At 43.4% G+C, this 23,156-nt stretch overlaps 1 protein-coding gene across 1 annotated transcript; it reads right to left on the bottom strand.

Moving 5' to 3' along the window:
* Positions 1–21,151: 21,151 nt before the first annotated feature.
* LOC110132298 (lysine-specific demethylase 4D-like) lies at positions 21,152–22,537 on the bottom strand. Its single transcript, XM_020885539.2, has one exon. It carries the CDS (start codon positions 22,532–22,534, stop codon positions 21,152–21,154), a length of 1,383 nt encoding a protein of 460 aa, XP_020741198.2. The 5' UTR covers positions 22,535–22,537.
* Between the last annotated feature and the right edge of the window lie 619 nt (positions 22,538–23,156).

Below are 23,156 nucleotides of genomic sequence, written 5' to 3'. Positions count from 1 at the left end.
AGTCCCGCGAGCTGCCCGGGAAGAGCTCGCGGGCCAGGCGTTCCAGGCGCCAGCCGTGCTCGGGCGGCACCGCGTACCAGGTCTTGGGCTCCCCGAAGTGCAGGAAGTTGATGCTGTAAAGGTCCATGTCCTCCGTGTGCCAGGCGAAGGCGGTCTTCCACATGCCGAAGTACAGGTAGGGAGTGTTGACGCCCTCGATGACCACCCCGCACTCCTGCTCCAGCAGGTCCCCAGCGCTTGTTCTCATAGAAGGACTCCGCAGTTTTAACACCATAGCGGACTCATACGTGTGTGTTTCTTCGAGTGTTTTCCCTCCGAAATTTCAAAATCCACCTCTGCCCGAGTCTGATAGTTTCAGCTCTTTCCTGAACCAGCCGATGCTCGCTCACTGCCAGGGCTTTGCTTTTGTCTCCTTTAGGAGACACACCTCCCTCCCTCGCACCCTCTGCTGGACGGAGGCGCAATTGCAATTCATATTTTTCCCTTTCTTCCCCGGGCCTGTCCTGTGCCTGCCTCAGGCAGGATTCCTCGTAAGCAATATTTGTGAAGTACTTCCCCGCCCCACGACTGGACGGTATGTCGTTATTTGAAAACTTAGATTCTAGATGTCACGTTCCTCACATGCTATGGTTTTAAATTAATAAGCCTCAAACTTCCAAATCCTAAGTTCTATTCTACGTATATTCTGACTCATTTGAAAAGACTCTGATGGGAAAGATTGAAGACGGAAGGAGAAGGGGACGACAGAGGATGAGATGGTTGGATGGCATCACCGACTCAATGAACATGAGTTTGAGTAAACTCTGGGAGATGGTGATGAACAGGGAGGCCTGGGGTGCTGCAGTCCATGGGGTGGCAAACAGTTGGACACGACTGAGCGACTGAACTGAACTGAACTGATTCTGCATATTGCTGAAATTGCTAAAGATCCATGTGAATCATCGTAGAAAACATAAGCATTAAGTACTACACAGTTGTTTTGCTTAGTCGCTAAGTCGTGTCCAACTCTTTGGGGACCCCAAGGACTATAGCCCAGCAGGCTTCTCTGTCCATGGGATTTCCCAGGGAAGAATACTGGAGTGGGTTGCCATTTCCTTCTCCAGCGCGTGTTCCCAACCCAGGGATGAAACCCTCGTCTCCTGTATTGGCAGGCAGATTCTTTACTGCTCAGCCACCAGGGAAACCCTACTAAAACCGTAAAACCTCCTAATATGTCACTCACCACCAATAGTTCTCACCTGAAATCTAAGCAACTAAAGTTATAAAAATATCTCCCAGCTTTCCAGTTCATTCAGGAACTGAATCCTAGAGTCAGCAGTTTCTCTCACAAAGGAAACAGGATTTCAAAAAAAAAAAAAGTGAACTTTTATATTATGGTTATGATAGAGGGAATTTTTTCATTCAGTCAGCTCTGATATAATTCCATTGTCAGCAGACCAATCACAGACTCAACACTGTTCTTTTTCTGCTCAGTTCAGTTCAGTTCAGTCGCTCAGTCGTGTCCAACTCTTTGTGACCCCATGAACCACAGCACGCCAGGTCTCCCTGTTCATCACCAACTCCCGGAGTTTACTCAAACTCATGTTCATTGAGTCAGTGATGCCATCCAGCCATCTCATCCTCTGTCATCCCCTTCTTCTCCCACCTTCAATCTTTCCCAGCATTAGGGTCTTTTCCAATGAGTCAGCTCTTCCCATCAGGTGGCCAGAGTATTGGACTTTCAGCTTCAACATCAGTCCTTCCAATGAACACTCAGGACTGATCTCCTTTAGGATGGACTGGTTGGATCTCCTTGCAGTCCAAGGAACTCTCAAGAGTCTTCTCCAACACCACAGTTCAAAAGCATCAATTCTTTGGTGCTCAGCTTTCCTTATAATCCAACTCTCACATCCATACATGACTACTGGAAAAACCATAGCCTTGACTAGATGGACCTTTGTTGGCAAAGTAATGTCTCTGCTTTTTAATATGCTGTCTAGGTTGGTCATAACTTTCCTTCCAAGGAGTAAGCGTCTTTTAATTTCATGGGTGCAGTCACCATCTGCAGTGATTTTGGAGCCCCCAAAATAAAGTCTGCCACTGTTTCCACTGTTTCCCCATCTATTTGCCAAGAAATTATAGAACCAGATGCCATGATCTTAGTTTTCTGAATGTTGAGTTTTAAGCCAGCTTTTTCACTCTCCTCTTTCACTTTCATCAAGAGGATCTTTAGTTCTTCACTTTCTGCCATAATGGTGGTGTCATCTGCATATCTGAGGTTATTGATATTTTTCCTGGAAATCTTGATTCCAGCTTGTGCTTCATCCAGCCTGGCATTTTGCATGAGGTACTCTGCATATAAGTTAAATAAGCAGGGTGACAATTTATAGCCTTGAAGTACTCCCTTCCTGAGTTGGAACCAGTCTGTTGCTCCATGTCCAGTTCTAACTGTTGCTTCTTGACCTGCATACAGATTTCTCAAGAGGCAGCTAAGGTGGTCTGGTATTCCCATCTCTTTAAGAATTTTCCAGAGTTTGTTGTGATCCACACAGTCAAAGGTTTTGGCATAGTCAATAAAGCAGAAGTAGATGTTTTTCCGGAATTCTCTTGCTTTTTTAATGACCCAGCGGATGTTGGCAACTTGATTTCTGGTTCCTCTGTCTTTTCTAAATCCAGCTTGAACATCTGGAAGTTCACGATTCATGTACTACTGTTGAAACCTGGCTTAGAGAATTTTGAGCATTACTTGCTAGCGTGTGAGATGAGTGCAATTGTGTGGCAGTTTGAGCATCCTTTGGCATTGCCTTTCTTTGGAATTGGAATGAAAACTGACCTTTTCCAGTCCTGTGGCCACTGCTGAGTTTTCCAAATTTGCTGGCATATTGAGTGCAGCAGTGTCCACTGCTAGCAAACCTCAGTTTGTTATCATTTCACTAAAAGAAAATATTTTGATTAAAAATATTTCTTTGAAACTGGAACATGAAAAGATCACTTGATAAATGTTTTTAAAATGTAATCACCAAGATAAAAAGTAAAGATTTAAAAAATTTTAATGGCACCACAGACTCAATAGACATTAGTTTGAGCAAACTCCAGAGGGTTGCAGAGTCGGACATGACTTAGTGACTGAACAACAACAGTGGAAGTGTTAGTCGTGTCCAACTCTTTGTGACCCCATGGACTGTAGCCCGCCAGTCTCCTCTGACCCTGGAATTCTCCAGGCAAGAATACTAGAGTGGGTTGCCATTTCCTTTTGCAGGGAGTGTTCCCGACCCAGGGATTGAACCTATGTCTTCTGTGTCTCCTGCATTGCATGCAGATTCTTTACTGTCTGAAACACCAGTAAAGCCCAACAAAAACTCCATCTCAAAAGTAAAGAGTTCTTGCCTTACTCTCTTTTACATACTTTTTATTTAAATAAGAAACAAGAGTGGAGGACTAAACAGGCAATTGTTCAATAAACGTGAAATCCTAATTTCACATGAACATTTTCAAGAGCCAGAAATATGCTTTCCCCTTTGGACTCAACCTCAGAATGAAGCAACATGGACTGATGGTCTGGATCTGTGTCCCATCAAAAACTGGATTCACTTAGCACCATTCCTTTCCAGTGCCTCAGCATCTTCCAAAACCATTCAACTCTAACTCTGGCCCACTCCTTCAGTTTCCCATAAGAAGAAAATATTTTGCCTGATACAAATCTGTTTTAAAACATTTCACTTGACAACATAGCAAAACTAGCTATCACTCATGAGACAATAACTATATGTTACATACACATTTATGTATATTCATGTGTAAATAATATGTATTTGGGGTTTTCATGTATATTTATACATATAATCTCTTTTTCAATCTAGGAGAAATAAGAACTCCATTTATCACAGCTTCTGGTGTAGAAATTATAAAAGATGTTCCCACAACTGAAAAACAAACACTTTAAACTTTTAACAGAAAAGCTTCTCTCTATCAATTTCACACATTTAGCAAGAAAATAAGAATTCAATTAGGCAGCATATCTTCCACTACGCTCAAACCCTAATTTCAAATAAGACACTCCCATCTCCATAAAACATTTTCTCCCAGTCCCGCAAAACGTTTTCTCATTGGTGTTTCATTCGTGCTCAGTTGCTAAGTCCTATCTGACTCTTTGTGACCCCATGGACTGTAGCCCGCCAGGCTCCTCTGTCCATGGGATTTCCCAGGCAAGAACACCAGAATGGATTGCCATTTCCTCCCTCAGGGGATCTTCCCAACCGAGGGATCGAACCTGAGTCTCCTGATTGGCAGGCAGGTTCTTTACCACTGAGACACATTGCAGCTATCCTCAAAATAAAATAGAATGAGCTGATAGGCCAAAATATTTTAATTCAATCAGGCAAGTCCTAATCCAATTCCATGACTTCTCACTAAAATTCAAAATAGAATTAATCCTAAAATTGAAAGCCACAGAATGACTGAAAGGTGAGGACTCAGAGAAATGTTTAGTAAGGAGAGAAAAAGATAAGAAATGTTAGCTAGATGATTTAATGTAATCATTTATTCAAATAAATATGAATTGAGTGACTATTATGCTTAAGGTAACACAATGGGCTCAACAGGGAATATAAAAATCAATCAAGACTTAGACCTCCCTGAAAAGAGGGTTATTTCCATAGGGAAGATAATTCAAATGTGGAATTAGCCTTAATCAATAAGCTGGATTTGAATATTCAGCCCAACATTTACTACATGGTGACATTAAGTGTTTTATTCAATTTTTCTATATTCTATATCTTCATCTCTTTAAAGAGAATATTAGTAGTTTCTACTTCATAGAGTGAGTTTCTGCATTGTGCTGATCTTGAGGCTTCGTGTGGTGCCCGGCATATTGTCGGTGCTCAGTGAAATAATATTATATTGATAGTGTACTACCCAAGATCAGGGAGGAGTGGGACAATAAGGGAGTCTTGCCCAGTCAGTAGGAGTCATTATCGCCTGCCCAAAGAGAAAGAAGTGATAAAATGGAAGTTCCAGGGAAGGTAGAAAGTTTGAAGTAGTGACTATGTATGGGTGACCATTGACACAAGCAAGAAAAACGTGGACATTCTCTATAGATGTTTCTTAACGTTGTTCGGCAAGGTGACTTCTGTTTCTTTACCTCCTCTCCTTCCATAAATGATTATCCTCCTCACCCCAACTAAGTTACCCTTGTCACCTGATCTTTTCTGAAACCTTGACTTCAGGAATCCTACTCTTGAACCAACTCTGACTACCTTTTTGCACACAGTAGTGCCCAACAACTTACCCAAATGAGACTTTCTGAATGTCTGGCCCTTCTTTCCTTTTATTTTTACTCATTTTAGATGGACAAAAAAGTTCTGAGTTCTGGTTCAATCCCGTCACCCTCTTGATTTAGGAAGACTAATGTCTGCCTCTTCCATGCAGAAATACCCTTCACCATTGATAAAAAGTCCCAAGAAGTAAAATCTAGGCAGCAATGAGCCCTGCTAGGGTCAAGAGTAGGACAAAAAAAGGTAGGTGTAAGTAGCCACTTTCTTGAGTTTTCCGGGAACCAAGGTTTTCATACCAATTTTAATAAAAGGAAATATTGTTTCTTCCTTTCCATAACTTATAACTCTAATATTTTGCATTGGTTAATACCTCCAATTCTAATTACTGGCAGAAATGTCTCAGTTATTTCCCGCTTAACCAAAATGCTGGCTTTGGAGATAAAATAGTTAACTAGATAAATAGAGATGTTTTCAGTTTAAGGAAATATCCACTGGGGCCATGTCTTGAACAGAACTGAGTGTTGAATTCTGTCATATGTCCATTTGAATTTATGAAAGTGATCATATAACTTTCCTTCTTGGAACTATTAGTCATATTACCAGGTTTCCTTATTTTAAAGCATCATTGTTTCCCTGCAATAAACATTTAATCATTGTTATTCTCTAAATAGGGGCTTCTCAGGTGTTGAAGTGGTAAAGAATGAGCCTGCCAATGCAGGCCTCACAGGAGACATGGGTTCAACATGGGGTCAGGAAGATCCCCTGGAGGAGGAAATGGCAACCCACTCCAGTATTCTTGCCTGAAAAATCCCATGGACAAAGGAACCTGGTGGGCTAATGTCCATTGGGTTGCAAAGAGTTGGACACAACTGAGCTAATTTTAGTTTAAAACCTGGTGGCTCGGCCGGTAAAGAATCTGCCTGCAATGCAGGAGACCTGAGTTCAGTCGCTGAGTTGGGAAGATCCCTTGGAGAAGGGAATGGCTACCCACCCCAGTATTCTGGCCTAGAGAATTCTATGGACAGAGGAGCCTGGTGGGCTACAGTCTATGGGGTCACAAAGAGTCAGACATGACTGAGTGACTTTCAATTTTATCTAATTTTAGGGCTTTGGCGGTGGCTCAGTGATAAAGAATCTGCCTGCAAGGCTGGAGAGGCTGGTTCGATCCCTGGGTCAGGAAGATCCCCTGGAGGACGGCATGGAGACCCACTCCATTATTCTTGCCTGGAGAATCCCCATGGACAGAGGAGCCTGGTGGGCTATGGTCCATGGGGCCACAAAGGGTCGGAAATGACTGAAGCAATTGAGCACAGTACAGCTAGTTTTAATTTTAAAACTTTAACATCGATATTCACAAATAATGTTTGTCTATTACTTTCATTACAAAACTTGTCAGGTTTTTCTATCAATATTATGCTTATTTTAAAACTTTGAATTTTTTCTTCTTTTTGAATGCCTGTATTGGTTTGAGAAGATCCGTGGGTTAAAGGTTTCACACACTTCCCCCATGAAACTACCTAATAGTAGTGGTTTTTGAAGAGGAATATCTTTTGACATCTTTCTGCATGTCTTACTTGGAAATTTATATCTTAGGTTTTCTATCTCTTCTGAAATCTGTTTTAGTTCATTAATTTATCCTTAAAAAGTATCCAGCTGAGCTTTTTGTTGAATTAGTTATTATATTACAATTTTTCTAATTCATTTATTTCTGCATGTATATTTATTTATTCCTTCCAGCTACTTTCTTTCTGCTTGTTTTCCCCTGACTTTGAGACAGGAGCAAAATCAATTTAATTGCATTCTTTTAATTTTATTGATTAAAAATTTAAAGTTGTAAATTTTCCCCATTACTATTTCAATTGAATCTCTTATATTCTTATGTATTTCATTCATTTTTATATCTAAAAACACTCCAGTCATCCTTATTATGTCCCAGGCATCCATCGTGGAACTTACAAATACTGATTCATAGAATCATATCAGGGAAGTACTATTACTATCTCATTTTACAAGTGAAGAAACTGATTCAGCATGAAGTTAAATAATTCAGCAAGGTCAGTCATACAAACTGGTAAGAGGGAAGCTGGGATTCAAAATCAGGCAGTCTGGTTCCAGAGTTTATATAGTTGCTATGTGCTGTGCTTAGTTGCCCAGTCATGTGACTCTGCAACCCCAGGGACTGCAGCCCTCCAGGTTCCTCTGTCCGTAGGGATTCTTCAGGCAAGAATACTGGAGTGGATTGCCGTGCCCTCCTCCAGGGGATCTTCCCAACCCAGAGACTGAACCCATGTCTCCCACATGCAGGCAGATTCTTTACTGGCTGAGCTACCAGGGAAGCCCAGTTCTTTACCAGCTGAGTTACCAGGGAAGCCCATTTATACAGTTAACAGATATTTATTCTATGTCCTTGTCTCCAGGGAATTTAACTATTGTGGTTTATATCCCTCTAACCTACAGGTCTTTTAGTTGAGAAATTTTAACTTTCCAGGAAAGATCTCTGTCTTTCCTGATTTTTAGAGTTAATTTCTAGTTTTATTGTGTGATAATTAGTTTGACCTTCTTTCTTACTTCAGAATTTATTAGTGTTTTCTATTCACCTAAATGTATTGTCAATTTTTGTGATTGATCCTTTTGCATTGACAAAAGGGAGTCCTCTATCAGATACATAAATTCTACCTTATGGTTAATGCTGTTGCAGTTTTCTACATCTTTAAGTCTGTCCATTTTTTTCCTCTCTTGCACAACGTAAGGTGAAACAGGGTTCAAGGCCCTCTCTAGGTGCAATACTGTCCTCAATTCTCTAAAGGTTTACTGACCCAGCAGCTCCCCAAACTTTGTCCTTTTTGAGGGGGTTATGGAGGTTTTATTACACATGCATGATTGATTAAGTGATTGGCCATTGGTGATTGGCTCAACTTCCAGCCCCTCCTCCTCCTTGAAAGTCTAGGGTGGGGCTGAAAAACTGCAATCCTCTAATTGCAGGGTTGGTCCCCTAGCAACCAGCCCCCATCCTTAAGTGACCTAGGGGCTGTTTAACTACCCTAGTTAAGCTACCACAGTAAGGTAACCAAATCATAAAATGTAACTATTAGGAAATTCCAAGGGTTTTAGGAGCTATCAATCAGAAACTGAGATGAGGCCCAAACATGTATTTCATATGATAAATCAAAATATCACATTAGGTAATTTAAATTCTCCTATTTTTAATGTTTCTTCCAACTTGTTTGATGTTCTATAATTTAAACCTTATCAAAGTTGCATGGGTATTCATGACTGTTATACCTTTATGGTGAGATGTAGCCTTTAGAGCCCTTTCATATTCCTTTGAGATTCAATTCTACTTTGTCTGATATTAAGATTCATGACTTCTGCTTTCTGTTTGTATTTTTCTTAGTATAATTTTGTTGAGTCATTTACTTTTAACTTTTCTGGATTACTCTGTTTTAGGTTGTTGAAAGATAAACTGAGGCATATTAAAAATGTGAAGAGTTTACTTATGCAAAATACAATTCAAACTTGGCAGCATTCAGTCTAGCAGAAAGCACCAAGAAGCTGTACAAAATAAAAAATATAGGCAGAAGGGAGTGAAAATAAGGAAGTTATACTAGGCAAAAGAGTGGACTAATTATTGACAGGTCACTTTCCTTTAGGAGATAATGCTGAATTAAAAAATATATTTTAAGGATTTTACTTTTCTTTGTTTTGTGGATATACATCAGGATAACAGCTTTAACAAATATCAATATAGTTACAAAGGGCTTCCCCGGTGGTTCAGACAGTAAAGAATCTGTCTGTGATGCAAGAGGCCTGGGTTCAATTCCTGGGTCAGGAAGATCCGTTGGAGAAGGGAATAGCAACCCACTCCAGTATCCTGGCCTGGAAAATTCCATGGACAGAGGAGCCTGGTGGGCTCCAGTCCATGAGGTCACAAAGAGTTGGACAGGACTGAGCAACTACTAACAGACAGACACAAAGTTAAAAAACATCCCCGAGAGTCACATTTGGCAAATTCTTCAGTAGTCATGGGCTCACAGATTGAAGACCATCCATTGGTGGAGAACTCCTCCCAGGACTCAAGAGATGCAAGTGCCTCTAGCTTTAGCCCCAGGGGATCCCAGTCAAGGGTGCTGGAGACTCTGGTCTCAGCAACTGTTGTCAGACTCTTAGAGGCATAAGAGTGGTCCAACCTTACCACCTCACACAAGTTCATGGGGGCCCTGCAGTTCCTAGCAGCGTCTCTGGGGAACGCGGTCAGAGTCTCACTGACGCTGGGAGGAATCAAGGGGGCGCCGTCAAGGACACCGGCTGCAATACCCTGCAGAGATCGCAGGCACGGGCCGGGGTGCAATGGATTTCCAGGATCCAAAGGGGGACCCAAGGGTTGAAGATCAGGAGCACAGCAGCATCCGGAAGCCTTAGCAGGATGCTGGAGTCGAGGGCTCAGCAGGGCAGGGCTGTCCATCGAAGGGGCGTCCGCAAACTGGACCTGAGCTTCGAGCTCCAGAGATGCGTGCGCCGTGTCTGAGGAGAGGCCCCTCCTAACCTGGGCCCGGACCGCAGCTTCCCTGGGCCCCTCTTCCCGAGGACACTGATGAGACCCGCGCCTGCCATTTCCGGGGCGATCCCTGCCGGGTGGGCTTGGGGTCGGCAGTGGAGTCAGGCCCTGCTGCGGGGAGCTGCAGGCGGGGGCGGCCTCCGCGGACTGGGGGGCAGAGGAAGAACGTGTGGCCCCTGAGAGGCGCGGAGACCTGGGGCGCTCAGGAGCCCCGCGGCGGGTACGGCGGCCCGAAGCCGAAGCCGCGGGCCCAGCAGGACGCGGGGCGCAGCGCCACCCGCGGGGCGCAGCTCCGCAGGGCGCTCGGGCCCCCGGTCCGGCGCTCGGTTTTGCTGTGTCTGAGGGGCAGTGACTCAGACTAGAACCTTTAAACCAATGGGGCGGTATCTTTTCCAGCTTGTTGATCCCGCCGAAGGACAAGCCACCCTCGTCTGTATTCTGTAGCCCAAGGAAAGAGGGTGTTTCCCGGAGGGGAAGGCTCCCTGAACCAAGTCCTGCTTCGGCCTGCAGCTCTGTGTCTTTCTTTGGTTGGGGGTGTGAGTGCCTCGGAGGCCGCCCCGGATTCACAGGCTTGAGTGCCTGGCAGTTTCTCAGCTCACGATGGTAAAGTGTCTTCATGGAAGTTTCAAAGCCAAGCCTAAAGAAAATACAGGATATTTGAAGATAAGTAGATGGAGAAGGCAATGGCAACGCACTCCAGTACTCTTGCCTGGAAAATCCCATGGAAGGAGGAGCCTGGTAGGCTGCAGTCCATGGGGTCGCTAAGAGTTGGGCACAACTGAGCGACTTCACTTTCACTTTTCACTTTCATGCATTGGAGAAGGAAATGGCAGCCCACTCCAGTGTTCTTGCCTGGAGAATCCCAGGGACAGGGGAGCCTGATGGGCTGCCGTCTATGGGGTCACACAGAGTTGGACACGACTGAAGCGACTTAGCAGCAGCAGCAGCAGATGGCAAAAGGAACTCAAGTTAAAATTGTATAGCAGTCTTAATTTCAAAATTTGAATTTAAGGGGGAAAACACACACTTTTTGGTAGGAATGTAAATTGGTGCACCTGTGGTGCCTGCTGGGCTCCCCAGGTGCTGCTAGCGGTAAAGAATCACCCGTCAATACAGGAGACACAAGAGACTCCTTCCCGTTCGATCCCCTGGAGGAGGGCATGGCAACCCACTCCAATATCCTTGCCTGGAGAATCCCATGGACAGAGGAGCCTGGCAGGCTGCAGTCCACGGGGTCACAAAGAGTCAGACACGACTGAAGCAACTTAGCGCGCACACATAATGCCCTACTATGGAAAGCTATGGAGTTTCCTCAAAAATTTTAAATAGGCCTATCATATGATCCAGCAATCTCATTTCTGGGTATATATCCAAAGGAAATAAAAACAGAATATCAAAGAGATAGCTGTACTCCCACATTTTTGATATATTACTTACAATAGCTAAGATATGCAAACAACCAAAGTGTCCATCAGTGACTGAATGGATACAGATGTGGTGTGTGTGTGTGTGTGTGTGTGTGTGTAATGATATATATAATGGAATACTACTCAGCAACACACAAAAAAATGAAATTTTGTCATCTGCAACAACATGGGTGGACTTGGAGGATATTATTCCAAGTGAAATAAGGCAGAAAAAGACAATATGGCATGGCATCAATTATATGTGGACTTTTAAAAAGTAAATCTTATGGAACCAGAGTAGAAAAGCGGTTGGGAAGGGGGCAGGGAAGGGACGGTAAAGGTGTACAAAAATAAAGTCTGAGGATCGAATGTAAAACATGTGAGTATAGTTGATAACACTGTAATATATGATTGAAATTTTCTAGAAGAGTAGGAGTAAATATTCTTACCAAAAAAAGTAAATAAGACTTCCCAGATGGTGCAGCAGTTAAGATTCCTGGTTTCCAATGCAGGGGGGATGGGTTCAACCACTGGTCAGAGTACTGAGATCCCAGAAAAAGAGGAATATCTAACTGAACTAAAAAGGAGTTAGGCAAGTATGAAAATAATGAGTTAAGCACTCAATTCAAGAAATCGGATGGTTTAACCTGAAACAAATTAGGGAGAGGAAAACAAAGAGATAAGCTGAAACATTTGCAAAAGAAAACATACACCCAACAGAAAAGACGACTGAAACCAAAAAGCAATCCACAAGCCATTATAAGTGTAAAACCATGACTGTGAAGAACAAATAGAAAAGTATAAGCAAATTGCAAATCATCCTATGGTAAACTAGGGAACACAGCGAACATCTACCATGAATAGAAAGAGTGCTTGTGCAAACAAAAGCAGGCACAAAAAGTACAGAACACAAATGTATACATTCTTAACTAGCATTATCCTTAATGGGTAGACATTTGAAACATTCTAATCAAAATCCAATCAGTAATTTGCCTTGTTAGACAAATTATTAGAAATAAAGAGTAAAATCAAGTTTCTAGATACTGATTAGCATTCAAAATCTATAGATCATATACACCAGTTAATAATCAATTATAAAGTGAAATGGTAAAAAGATTTCAATCCCTTTAATAATAGAAATGCATAACCCCAATGAAGAAATCTAAAAATTACATGCATTTAATACTTGTACTTTAAAAGCATAAATAAATGAGAATTTTATCAGTAAAAAACCTTGCTTTCTGATATAAAATGTCATCTTTTTCATCTTTATTCTTCAGAGGAAAGAAAGAGTCAAAAAAGTGCTTGCTTTCTTCTAGTCTAAAATCTTAACTTCAAATGATGTTACACTACAACCCAGAAAATGTTTTCCTTGAAGGATTCAACCTTTAAATGAAACACACTGAATTCTATGTCTCACTCCAATTTCAATTCAATCAGTACCGCCCTAATTCTAATACCCTCATATACAATCAAACTCTCTAATTCGATCCCACATGTTTTTCAGAAAGTGTTAGTCAATTCAGTCATGTCTGACCCTTTGCGAACCCATAGACTGTAGCCTGCCAGGCTTTTCTGTCCAAGAAATTCTCCAGGCAGGAATACTGGAGTGGGTAGCCATTGCCTTCTACAGGGGATCTTCCTGACCCAGGGATCAAACCCAGGTTTCCTTCTTACCTTCCTTTCTTCCAGGCGGATTCTTTACTGTCTGAACCAGCGAAGCCACATGTTTTTCAAGTCCCTTCCAATTGACTCACGCCTTCCCAGTTCTAGAAACCCTCTTATTCCCATTGGATCACCAAATGAGGTGTTTTTTCCTTAAAATCTTTGCAATTTACTAAGAAAATATTAAGAAGAAAATTAACTCCACAAGTTGGAAAATAGTTTAAACATGAAACTCAAGGAAACGATATCCCAGTGTATAATTCTCTCTCTCCATCTATATGTGTGTGTGTACATGCGTAACTACAGTTGCTTTTTAAAACTTGTGGTAAGAAAATAACTCTTTCCCTCAGAAGCACAACACAAGTAAAGGGACCTACCTTCTACCAACAAAATCCTGATTCCAGCTGCAGCTATACGAGGACCCAGAGAGACACTGTTCTCCTGGCAACAGGACTCCAAATGCAGGCCCATGTCCTGATGGCTCTAGCTTTATACCTGGGAAACAGTATAATTTGATCAGCAGCAATCAACAGTAATTATGTGATTAGGGCTCTGATTGGTCAACACCTTTTTCTGTCCCTTTTTAAACCAATCTTACCAGCAACAAAGAAACTTGGTTAAAAGTCAAACCAAGCAAATATCCTAAGAAATAGCAAAAAGAAATTAGCAATTGGTCTAGCAGCAATGGAAGACTACCTTATATTTAGTCCTGCCTGATGAGTCATCACATGCTGGAATCCAGATTGCTGGGAGATGTATCAACAACCTCAGATATGTGTTTAATACTACTCTAATGCAAGAAAGCAAAGAGGAACAAAAGAGGAACAAACGGGGAACCTTGGTGACGGTGAAAAAGGAAAGGGAAAGTTTCAAGTTGAGTTTACTCAACATTCTAAAAATAGATCTTGGCATCCTGCCCCATCACTTCATGGCAAATAGATGAGGGAAAAATGGAAGCAGTGACAGATTGAACTTTCTTGGGCTTCAAAATCACTGCAGATGATGACTGCAGCCATGAAATTGAAAGATGCTTGCTCCTTGGAAGAAAAGTTGTGACAAACCTGGAAGAAAAAAGTGAGAGTGTTAGTCACTCAGTGTTGTCCATCTCTTTGTGACCCCATAGACTGTAGCCTGTCAGGCCCCTCTGTCCATGGAATTATCCAGGCAAGAATGATGGAGTGGGTAGCCATTCCCTTCTCCAGGGGCTCTTCCTTACCCAGGAGTCAAACCTGGGTCTTCCGCATTGCAGGCAGATTCTTTACTGTCTGAGCTACCGGGGAAGCCCCAGGGTAGGGGCTAGACAGTGTACTAAAAAGCAGAGACATTACTTTGTGAGCAAAGGTCCATATAGTCAAAGCTCTGACTTTTCCAGTAGTCATGTACAGATGTGAGAGTTGGACTGTAAACAAGGCTGAGCACCAGAGAACTGATGCTTTCACATTGTGGTGCTGGAGAAGACTCCTGAGAGTCCCTTTGGACAGCTAGGAGGTCAAATCAGTCAGTCCTAAAGGACGTCAACCCAGATGCCCAGTTTGCTGGTAAAGCATCATTTCTGCTGTGTCCACCTGGCTGCCCCAGGAAGAGGTTAGCCTTTGCAGCAGTAGAGTGAGTAAAGATCACCTTCACCAACAGATGGGACCATGTAAACCACAGAAAGCCTGACTAGAACAAAGCAGAAGGGCAGACTTACTCTCTCTGCTGAGCAGACACATCTATTTGTGGGACACTGGACATGGGCACTCCTGGTCCCCCAGCTTTTGAACCCAGATCCAGATCATATTCCCGGTACGCCATGTTGCAGACGATCCATCTGACAGGCCAGGGGATGTCTCGTACTGGGTAAACACATTCCTCTAATAAGAGCTATATGTATCTCCCATCAGCTTTACTAATCTGAAGAATCCTGACAAACGACGTAAAATAATTAAAAGAAATTACAGTCTAGGAGAAGTTTTTCATCATACATGAAACTGACAATGAATTAGTATTCTGAATATTACATAAGTCCTACATAGCAACAGTCAAACCAAGAAAAAATTGGCAGAGCCTTAGGTCATTCACAACAGAGGAAATCCAAATGGCCAATCAACACAAGGTGTGCAGTATCACTAGTAGTCAGGAAAAAGCAATGAAACGCTATCTGTTGCCCATTTAGATTAGGTCTGACAATGTAGAATGTGGGTCAAGATATGGAGAAACCAGAACCCTCCTGTGCTACCAACAGTGATGGAGACTGGAGGGTAATCTGGCTTTTCCTAGAAAGTTCAAAATGAGCATAAATACAAACCAGTAACCCTAGGTACAAAGCTGTTGTGTAAAAAGCACAGTCTGAATTCACAGAGGTTTGGAAATTATCATACAGCCTATCAGCAGCACAATGAATAAAATTTTAAAAATTAAACCAACCTAGTTGACTCTGTTGAACTGACTAGGATCTATATATAATAATTTAGATCTTGTAACTGTAATACTGACTTTTAAAAATATTTGTTTAGTGTTTTTGGCTATGCCGGGTCTTCGTTGCTGCCCAGGCTTTCTCTAGCTGCTACTCTTGACACTCCGTGCAGGCGTCAGTAGTTGAGGCACATGGGCTTAGTTGCCCCGTGGCGTGTGGGATCTTCCCAGACCAGGGACTGATCCCGTGTTCCCTACATTGCAAGGCAGATTCTTAACCACTGAACAACCAGAGAAGTCCCTGTAACACTGACAGTTTAAAGAGGTGATGGTGAGGCTACATTGACAAAACCACATGAAACACTGCTTTTGATGTCCTAGACTTCTGTCCATACACTTGATGAATATACTTTGAACTCATGATTGTTATTTCTCAGAAGTGGAGAGGAGCCTAAAAGAGATCACGGCAATGAGAACAAAGGTGGCTCTATTATTGCTGGTATATAATATTCATTGTCAGTGGGTCTTGTTTTTCCAAGATTCAGTTTAGCAAAAACCTCTTGGACATGGAGAAACAGTTGGTTATGGGCATCTTGTCCTGAGAAGAGCCGTCCAGATTGAGAGTGTCTGAATTGAATGTGTCCATCCACATGAAGTAAAATAGAAATTTGAATAGAATCACTTGATGAGTCCCATTCATTACCTTTCCCAGCTCCTGATCCTTTCAAGATCAATTTTTTAAAATTTAAATGTAATAGTTAATGTGCAGTGTTGTGTTAGACTCACATGTACAGCGAAGTGAATGTTATACATTTTTTCAGATTATTTTTCTTCATGTGATTTCAAGATATTGAATATAGTTTCCTGTGTCTGAGTGCTCAATTGCTTCAGTCGTGTCCAACTCTGTGTGACCCGGTGGACTGTAGCCCGCCAGGCTCCTCTGTCCATGGGATTCTCCAGGCGAGAATACTGAAGGGGGTTGCCATGCCCTCCTCCAGGACATCTTCCTAATCCAAGGATCGAACCCATATCTGAGTGTCCTGCATTGCAGGCGGATTCTGCAGTACAGTTCCAGGTCCTATGCGGTAAATCCTTGTTGCTTATCTATTTTATGTACAGTAGTGTGAATCTTTATTCCCATACCCCTAATTCATCCTTCTCCTGCTCCTTTTCCGCTTTACTAGCCACAGGTTTGTTTTCTGTGAGTCTGTTTCTGCTTTGTATATAGATTCACTTGTATTGTTTTTTATATCACATGTGATATATTTGTCTTTCTCTGTGTGTTCACTTAATGTGATATTCTCTAGGTCCATCCATGTTACTGCAAGTGACAATATTTCATTCTTTTGTGGCTGAGTAATATTCCATTGTGTGTATGTACATGTCTGTACATACACCACTTCTTTGACCTTCCATCCGTTGATGGGAATTGGATTGTTTCCTTGTCTTGTGTGCTTAGCTGCTCAGTCATGTCTGACTCTTTGCAACCCCACGGACTGCAGCCTGCCAGGCTCCTCTGTCCATGGGGATTCTCCAGGCAAGAATACTGGAGTGGGTAGCCTTTCCCTTCTCCAGGGGATCTTCCCAACCTAGGGATCGAACCCAGGTCTCCCGCATTGCAGGCGGATTCTTTACCAGCTGAGCCCTATTTTGGACATTATAAATAGTGCTACTATAAACACATGAGGTGCATGTATCTTTTCCAATGAGTTTTTCTCTTTTCTGTATGTATGCTTAAGAGTGGGATTGCTGAAACACTCTCCGACATAAATCACAGCAGGATCCTCTATGACCCACCTCCCAGAATTTTAGAAATAAAAGCAAAAATAAACAAATGGGACCTAATGAAACTTAAAAGCTTTTGCACAACAAAGGAAACTATAAGCAAGGTGAAAAGACAGCCCAGATTATTTTCTCCAGATTGGGAGAAAATAATAGCAAACGAAGCAACAGACAAAGGATTAATCTCAAAAATATACAAGCAACTCCTCCAACTCAACTCCAGAAAAATAAGTGACCCAATCCAAAAATGGGCCAAAGGACTAAACAGACATTTCTCCAAGGAAGACATACAGATGGCACAAAAACACATGAAAAGATGCTCAACATCACTCATTATCAGAGAAATGCAAATCAAAACCACAATGAGGTACCATTACACGCCAGTCAGGATGGCTGCTATCCAAAAGTCTACAAGCAATAAATGCTGGAGAGGGTGTGGAGAAAAGGGAACCCTCTTACACTGTTGGTGGGAATGCAAATTAGTACAGCCGCTATGGAAAACAGTGTGGAGATTTCTTAAAAAGCTGGAAATAGAACTGCCATATGACCCAGCAATCCCACTTCTGGGCATACACACCAAGGAAATCAGATCTGAAAGAGACATGTGCACCCCAATGTTCATCGCAGCACTGTTTATAATAGCCAGGACATGGAAGCAACCTAGATGCCCATCAGCAGACGAATGGATGAGGAAGCTGTGGTACATATACACCATGGAATATTACTCAGCCATTAAAAAAGCCAGAAAGATAAAGACCATTACAGTATACTAACACATATATATGGAATTTAGAAAGATGGTAACGATAACCCTATATGCAAAACAGAAAAAGAGACACAGATGTATAGAACAGACTTGTGGACTCTGGGAGGAGGCGAGGGTGGGATGTTTCAAGAGAACAGCATTGAAACATGTATATTATCTAGGGTGAAACAGATCACCAGCCCAGGTTGGATGCATGAGACAACTGCTCGGACTTGGTGCACTGGGAAGACCCAGAGGGATCGGGCGGAGAGAGAGGTGGGAGGGGGGACCGGGATGGGGAATACATGTAAATCCATGGCTAATTCATTTCAATGTATGACAAAAACCACTGCAATGATGTAAAGTAATTAGCCTCCAACTAATAAAAATAAATGGAAAAAAAAAAGAGTGGGATTGCTGGATCATATGGTAGTTCTATTCTTGTTTTTTAAGGAACTTCCATACTGTTCTCCATAGTGGCTGAAGCACTTTACATTTCCACCAAAAGTATAAGAGGGTTACACTCTCTTCAGGATTTATTATTTGTAGATATTTTGATGATGGCCATTCTGACAGGTGTGAAGTGATCTCATTGTGGTTTTGATTTGTGTTTCTCTAATAAACAGAGATGTCGAGCATCTTTTCTTGTGCCTGTTGACCACTTGTATGTCTTCTTTGGAGAAATGCCTACTTAGGTCAGGAGGACTAATTTAGGAACCAGTATATTGATAAAGCTAAATTGTAATTTTTATATTTCTTGTCTTCATTGGGCAAGGAAAATTTTCTTTTAAGTATGAAAGTGAGTGAAAAATATAAGGAGTAAAATGGGAGCAATATTTTCTGAAAATTGCTTTTGTTTCTTTTCCTTCAAAACTCCTAATTTTGTTAGCTTAGGTTTTCCAGGATATGCATCTGTGGGGTAAGAGATTGTAATATTACTGAAATATAGCAAGGAGAATTTCAGCTTCTAAAATTTAAAATAGCAATATGAGCCAGGCTCATAGAAACTTTTCAGAGTCCCTTATTACTCTGCAGTACTGTATCCAAAACTTTCCTCTATTAAAGGACCAAAATCCCTCAATATTGCACTTATTTATCACATGAAAGTTTACTCCCTGCTCGTAAAGATCTACTCTGGTCCTGCTGCTTTCTAGGGCTGCTGCCTTCCAAGTAATCCCAGTCTGCATCCATCCTGTGGTTCCACCATCTCAAAACAAGACTTAATCTTGTCAGCCAAGCATCTTACTACCATCTCCCACTGTGCCTGGGTCTATGAGTTCAGTCTCTCAGCTTCAATTTTCCACAGAACATGCTATGGCAAAGTTGCCTAGCTGCATGGTGATAGGAATGAAACTTGGGCTTTTGTGCATGAGTGCTCAGTCACTTCTGTCACGTCCAACTCTTTGCAACCCCATGGACTGTAGCCCACCAGTCTTCTCTGTCCATGGGATTCTCCAGGCAAGAATACTAGTGTGGGTCGCCATGCCCTCCTCTGGGAATCGAACCTGCATCTCCCGCATTGCAGTCTTATTCTTTACCACTGGGCCACTGAGGAAGCCCTATGGGCTTTTGCTACTTCTCAATCAGAACTTCAAATAAACCTTATTTTTTCATGACTCCAGCCTTTAGTTTTACATGATGCTTCAAATTCCAAAGTCTTACTGAAATTCTCTGGGGCACACCGGGAGGGAAGAGAGATGTGGTTTGTATCTCTGAAATGTTTCCTTCAGCATCCAAACTATCATTTTCAATTTCCAGGAATGATTCTGAGTTTGACCACTTCTGTACATTTTCATAATTAGGGCTTAACTCAGTAATCATCAAGTCTCACCTGTACTATTTAGGTATTCTAACTACATTCTGGGCTTCCCAGGTGTCTCAGTGGTAAAGCATCCACTTGCCAATGCAGGAGACACAGGACACTTGGGAAATGGCAACCTGCTCCAGTATTCTTGCTTGGAACATCCCGTGGACAGAAAAGCCTGGCAGGCTCCAACCCACGGGGTCACAAAGAGTCAGACATGACTGAGCATTCATACACCCACAACTACATTTTCCTGCCCCTACATGGTCCACAGAACAATGAAGGTGATTATTTAAATGTGTAAATGATATCATGTCAAGTGCTGTTTTAAACTTCCAGTGATTTCTCATTTCAAGTAGAACAAACTCAAATACTTAACATGAGCTACAAGGTCCTACATACCCCAGATCCTGCCTCCCCCTCTCTATGCCCCAGACACAAAGGAGTGTGCAAAAACTTTCTATCCTGCAAAAACACCACCAAGCTCTATGGTAGGTCTGTTACACTGCTGTTTCTTCCAAGTGGAAATCAGCTCTGGATCTCCCTTCTTGTCATTTGAGACTGGGAAATGTCTCCTGCTCTAGGAAGTATCAGAGAAGGCAATGGCAACTCACTCCAGTACTCTTGTCTGGAAAATCCCATGGATAGAGGAGCCTGGTAGGCTGCAGTCCATGGGGTCGCAAGAGTCAGACACGACTGAGCTACTTCACTTTCACTTTTCACTTTTATGCATTGGAGAAGGAAATGGCAACCCACTCCAGTGTTCTTGCCTTGAGAATCCCAGGGACGGGGGAGCCTGGTGGGCTGCTATCTATGGGGTCTCACAGAGTGGGACACAACTGAAGTGACTTGGCAACAACAGCAGCTAGGAAGTATTTCTATACCACTCGAACTAGACTTTCATTGCTTCACAGAATGTATGCCCACTTGAAATTGTCTTGTTCATTTATGCATGGATTCACTTACTGGGATGTATCCATGACTTAACCATGTGAAGCAGACACACAGCATTGAAAAGGCAGTGGAGAGTTAGAAGATTTTCAGATGGCATTTTTTTTTTATCCTATGTTGGATCATCTCTCCTAGCAACTTGGGTCAGACAAGTACCAGGTGATCTCCACCAAGTCCTCATCCTTAAGATATGGCTGCAAACCAAATCCCCCAACCCATCCAGTCAGCCTGAACCCAACAATCAATCCCCAACTCATTTATCAACACCACACGACACAACAAGCTCATAAAAATAACTTTTGCTTGAAATATTTTGATAGAATTATTCAGAAAAGTGCCTAAACACATCTCAAATGATTAAATCAAGTCAGATGTTAACATCCTAGTTGCCTTTAATATAGTTGTGAACAAATACTGGCAGCGAACACTTTTCCCATACATCAAAGACTCAAAAACCCAGTACACTTCCACGGGCAACACAGGAGGGACTCTGCGGCAAGACTAATGACCTGCTAACACCCAAAGCTCTGAAATATAAGCGATGACCAGTCTCGAGGATCGCCCACACCCAAGAGCAGTGGGGTACAAAGGCTTCCCCTAACAGCAGTCATACTCGGAGGCCTCAGCAAGACGTTGGAGCCCACGGGCTGGGTTGTTCCACCCAGGGTCGCTCTGCAGGGCGAGGCTGCGTCTCAGATCTGAGTCTTTGGAGAGGCTCCTCTTCGCCCGGGTCGGACAGTCAGCCCCGGAGTACCCTTTTCCCTTTTCCCGAGGACGACGTCGAGAAATACATCTGCCAGTTGGGTGGTGAGCTGGAGCGGATGGACCTGGCGTCAGCGGCGGGGTCTGGCGCGGCTCCAGGGAGTTGCAGGCGAGCCGGGTTCCCCAGGGCGAGTGCACCCCGCTCCAGGCGCTCAGCTCCCGGCCGCCCGGCGCCGCGGGCTCGGCGTGGTTCACCACCGCCCGGTCCTGCCCGCGCTTCCACAGCTCATAGCGCTCCGGCTGCAGGATGCGCACGAAGGCGTCCATGGAGAAGGCCACCTGCGCCTCGCCGCAGCTGCACTGCGAGGCCACTTTGCCATAATCGACCCAGCGCGGGGTGGCGAAATTGATGGCCTCGGCGCAGTTGAAGCCGTGGTTGAAGCCAGAGTGGTAGCCGTAGGGGAAGGTGACCATGAACTCGCCCGCCTCCTGCGTGACCCGACCGAAGGGGATGCCGTTGTTCCGGAGCACCGTGGGCGAGATGAGCGCCGCCTTGTGCCGCAGGAAGGCGTCGCAGTCCCGCGAGCTGCCCGGGAAGAGCTCGCGGGCCAGGCGTTCCAGGCGCCAGCCGTGCTCGGGCGGCACCGCGTACCAGGTCTTGGGCTCCCCGAAGTGCAGGAAGTTGATGCTGTAAAGGTCCATGTCCTCCGTGTGCCAGGCGAAGGCGGTCTTCCACATGCCGAAGTACAGGTAGGGAGTGTTGACGCCCTCGATGACCACCCCGCACTCCTGCTCCAGCAGGTCCTGGATGGTTCCCAGGTGCCCCAGGTTCCACTGCTTCGTGTTTTCATCAAACAAAGAGCCACTGATGTCCGCGCCGTATATCGGGGACTCGTACACGCGGGTTTTCCAGTATTTTCGCTCCAATTCCTCAAAATCGGAGTAGAATGGAGTCTGGTATTTTTCAGTATTTGCTAAGCGGCGGTACTCTGCCACTGTCATAGCTTTCTTCTTTTTGTGGTATTGAGTAAACACACCTGCCCTCCCAGAGACCACCTGCTGCAGCGGAGCGGCTATTAAGATGTCATCGATATCGTCGTAGGTCTGTCTGGCTTTCCATTCCTTGGGTGGAACTATCTTAGCCAAGCCTGCTCGGTGGGCCCCTTGCGATTCTATGTAAGCAATGTATTTGTTGAAGTCCGCAAATTCTTCCATGGTTGGGTAGAAGGTCATGATCTTACAACTTGGGTTCTGGGAACCAAAGTGCTTAGACTGCATGGCTGCAATATAATCAGCAGTGGCCTCTCCGGCTCTTAGGTATGCTGTGGGCACCTGAGAGCTTAGGGAGTAACCTCTTCCCTAGACTTTGTTTTTAGAAATTTTTGCTGTGTCTGAGGGGCAGTGACTCAGACTAGAACCTTTAAACCAGTGAGGTGGTATCTTTTCCAGCTTGTTAATCCACCGGAACGACAACCCACCCTCGTCTGTATTCTGTAGCCCAAGGAAAGAGGGTGTTTCCCAGAGGGGAAGGTTCCCTGAACCAAGTCCTGCTTCGGCCTGCAGCTCTGTGACTTTCTTTGGTTGAGGGTGTAAGTGCCTCGGAGGCCGCCCCAGATTCACAGGCTTGAGTGCCTGGCAGTTTCTCAGCTCACTGTGACAAAAAGTGTCTTCATGGAAGTTTCAAAGCCAAACCTAAAGAAAATACAGAATATCTGAAGATGAGTAGATGATAAAAGGAACTGATTTAACACAAAATTTTACAGCAATCTTAATTTCAAAATTTGAATTTAAGGGCAAAAATATACTTTTTAAACAGGAATGTAAATTGGTGCAGCTACGGTACATACTGTGGAAAACTGTATAGAGGTTCTTTAAAAATTTTAAATAAAACTATTATATA

This window comes from Odocoileus virginianus, chromosome 10, assembly GCF_023699985.2.
Source record: "Odocoileus virginianus isolate 20LAN1187 ecotype Illinois chromosome 10, Ovbor_1.2, whole genome shotgun sequence".
In the NCBI taxonomy this organism is placed as follows: Eukaryota; Metazoa; Chordata; class Mammalia; order Artiodactyla; family Cervidae; genus Odocoileus; species Odocoileus virginianus.
Note: the sequence above shows the minus strand (reverse complement) of the source record. Positions and strands in the feature narration are given on the sequence as shown.

Excerpts from the sequence above, each read along its gene's own strand:
- LOC110132298 (XM_020885539.2), bottom strand. The coding sequence starts at position 22,534 with ATGCAGTCTAAGCACTTTGGTTCCCAGAACCCAAGTTGTAAGATCATG.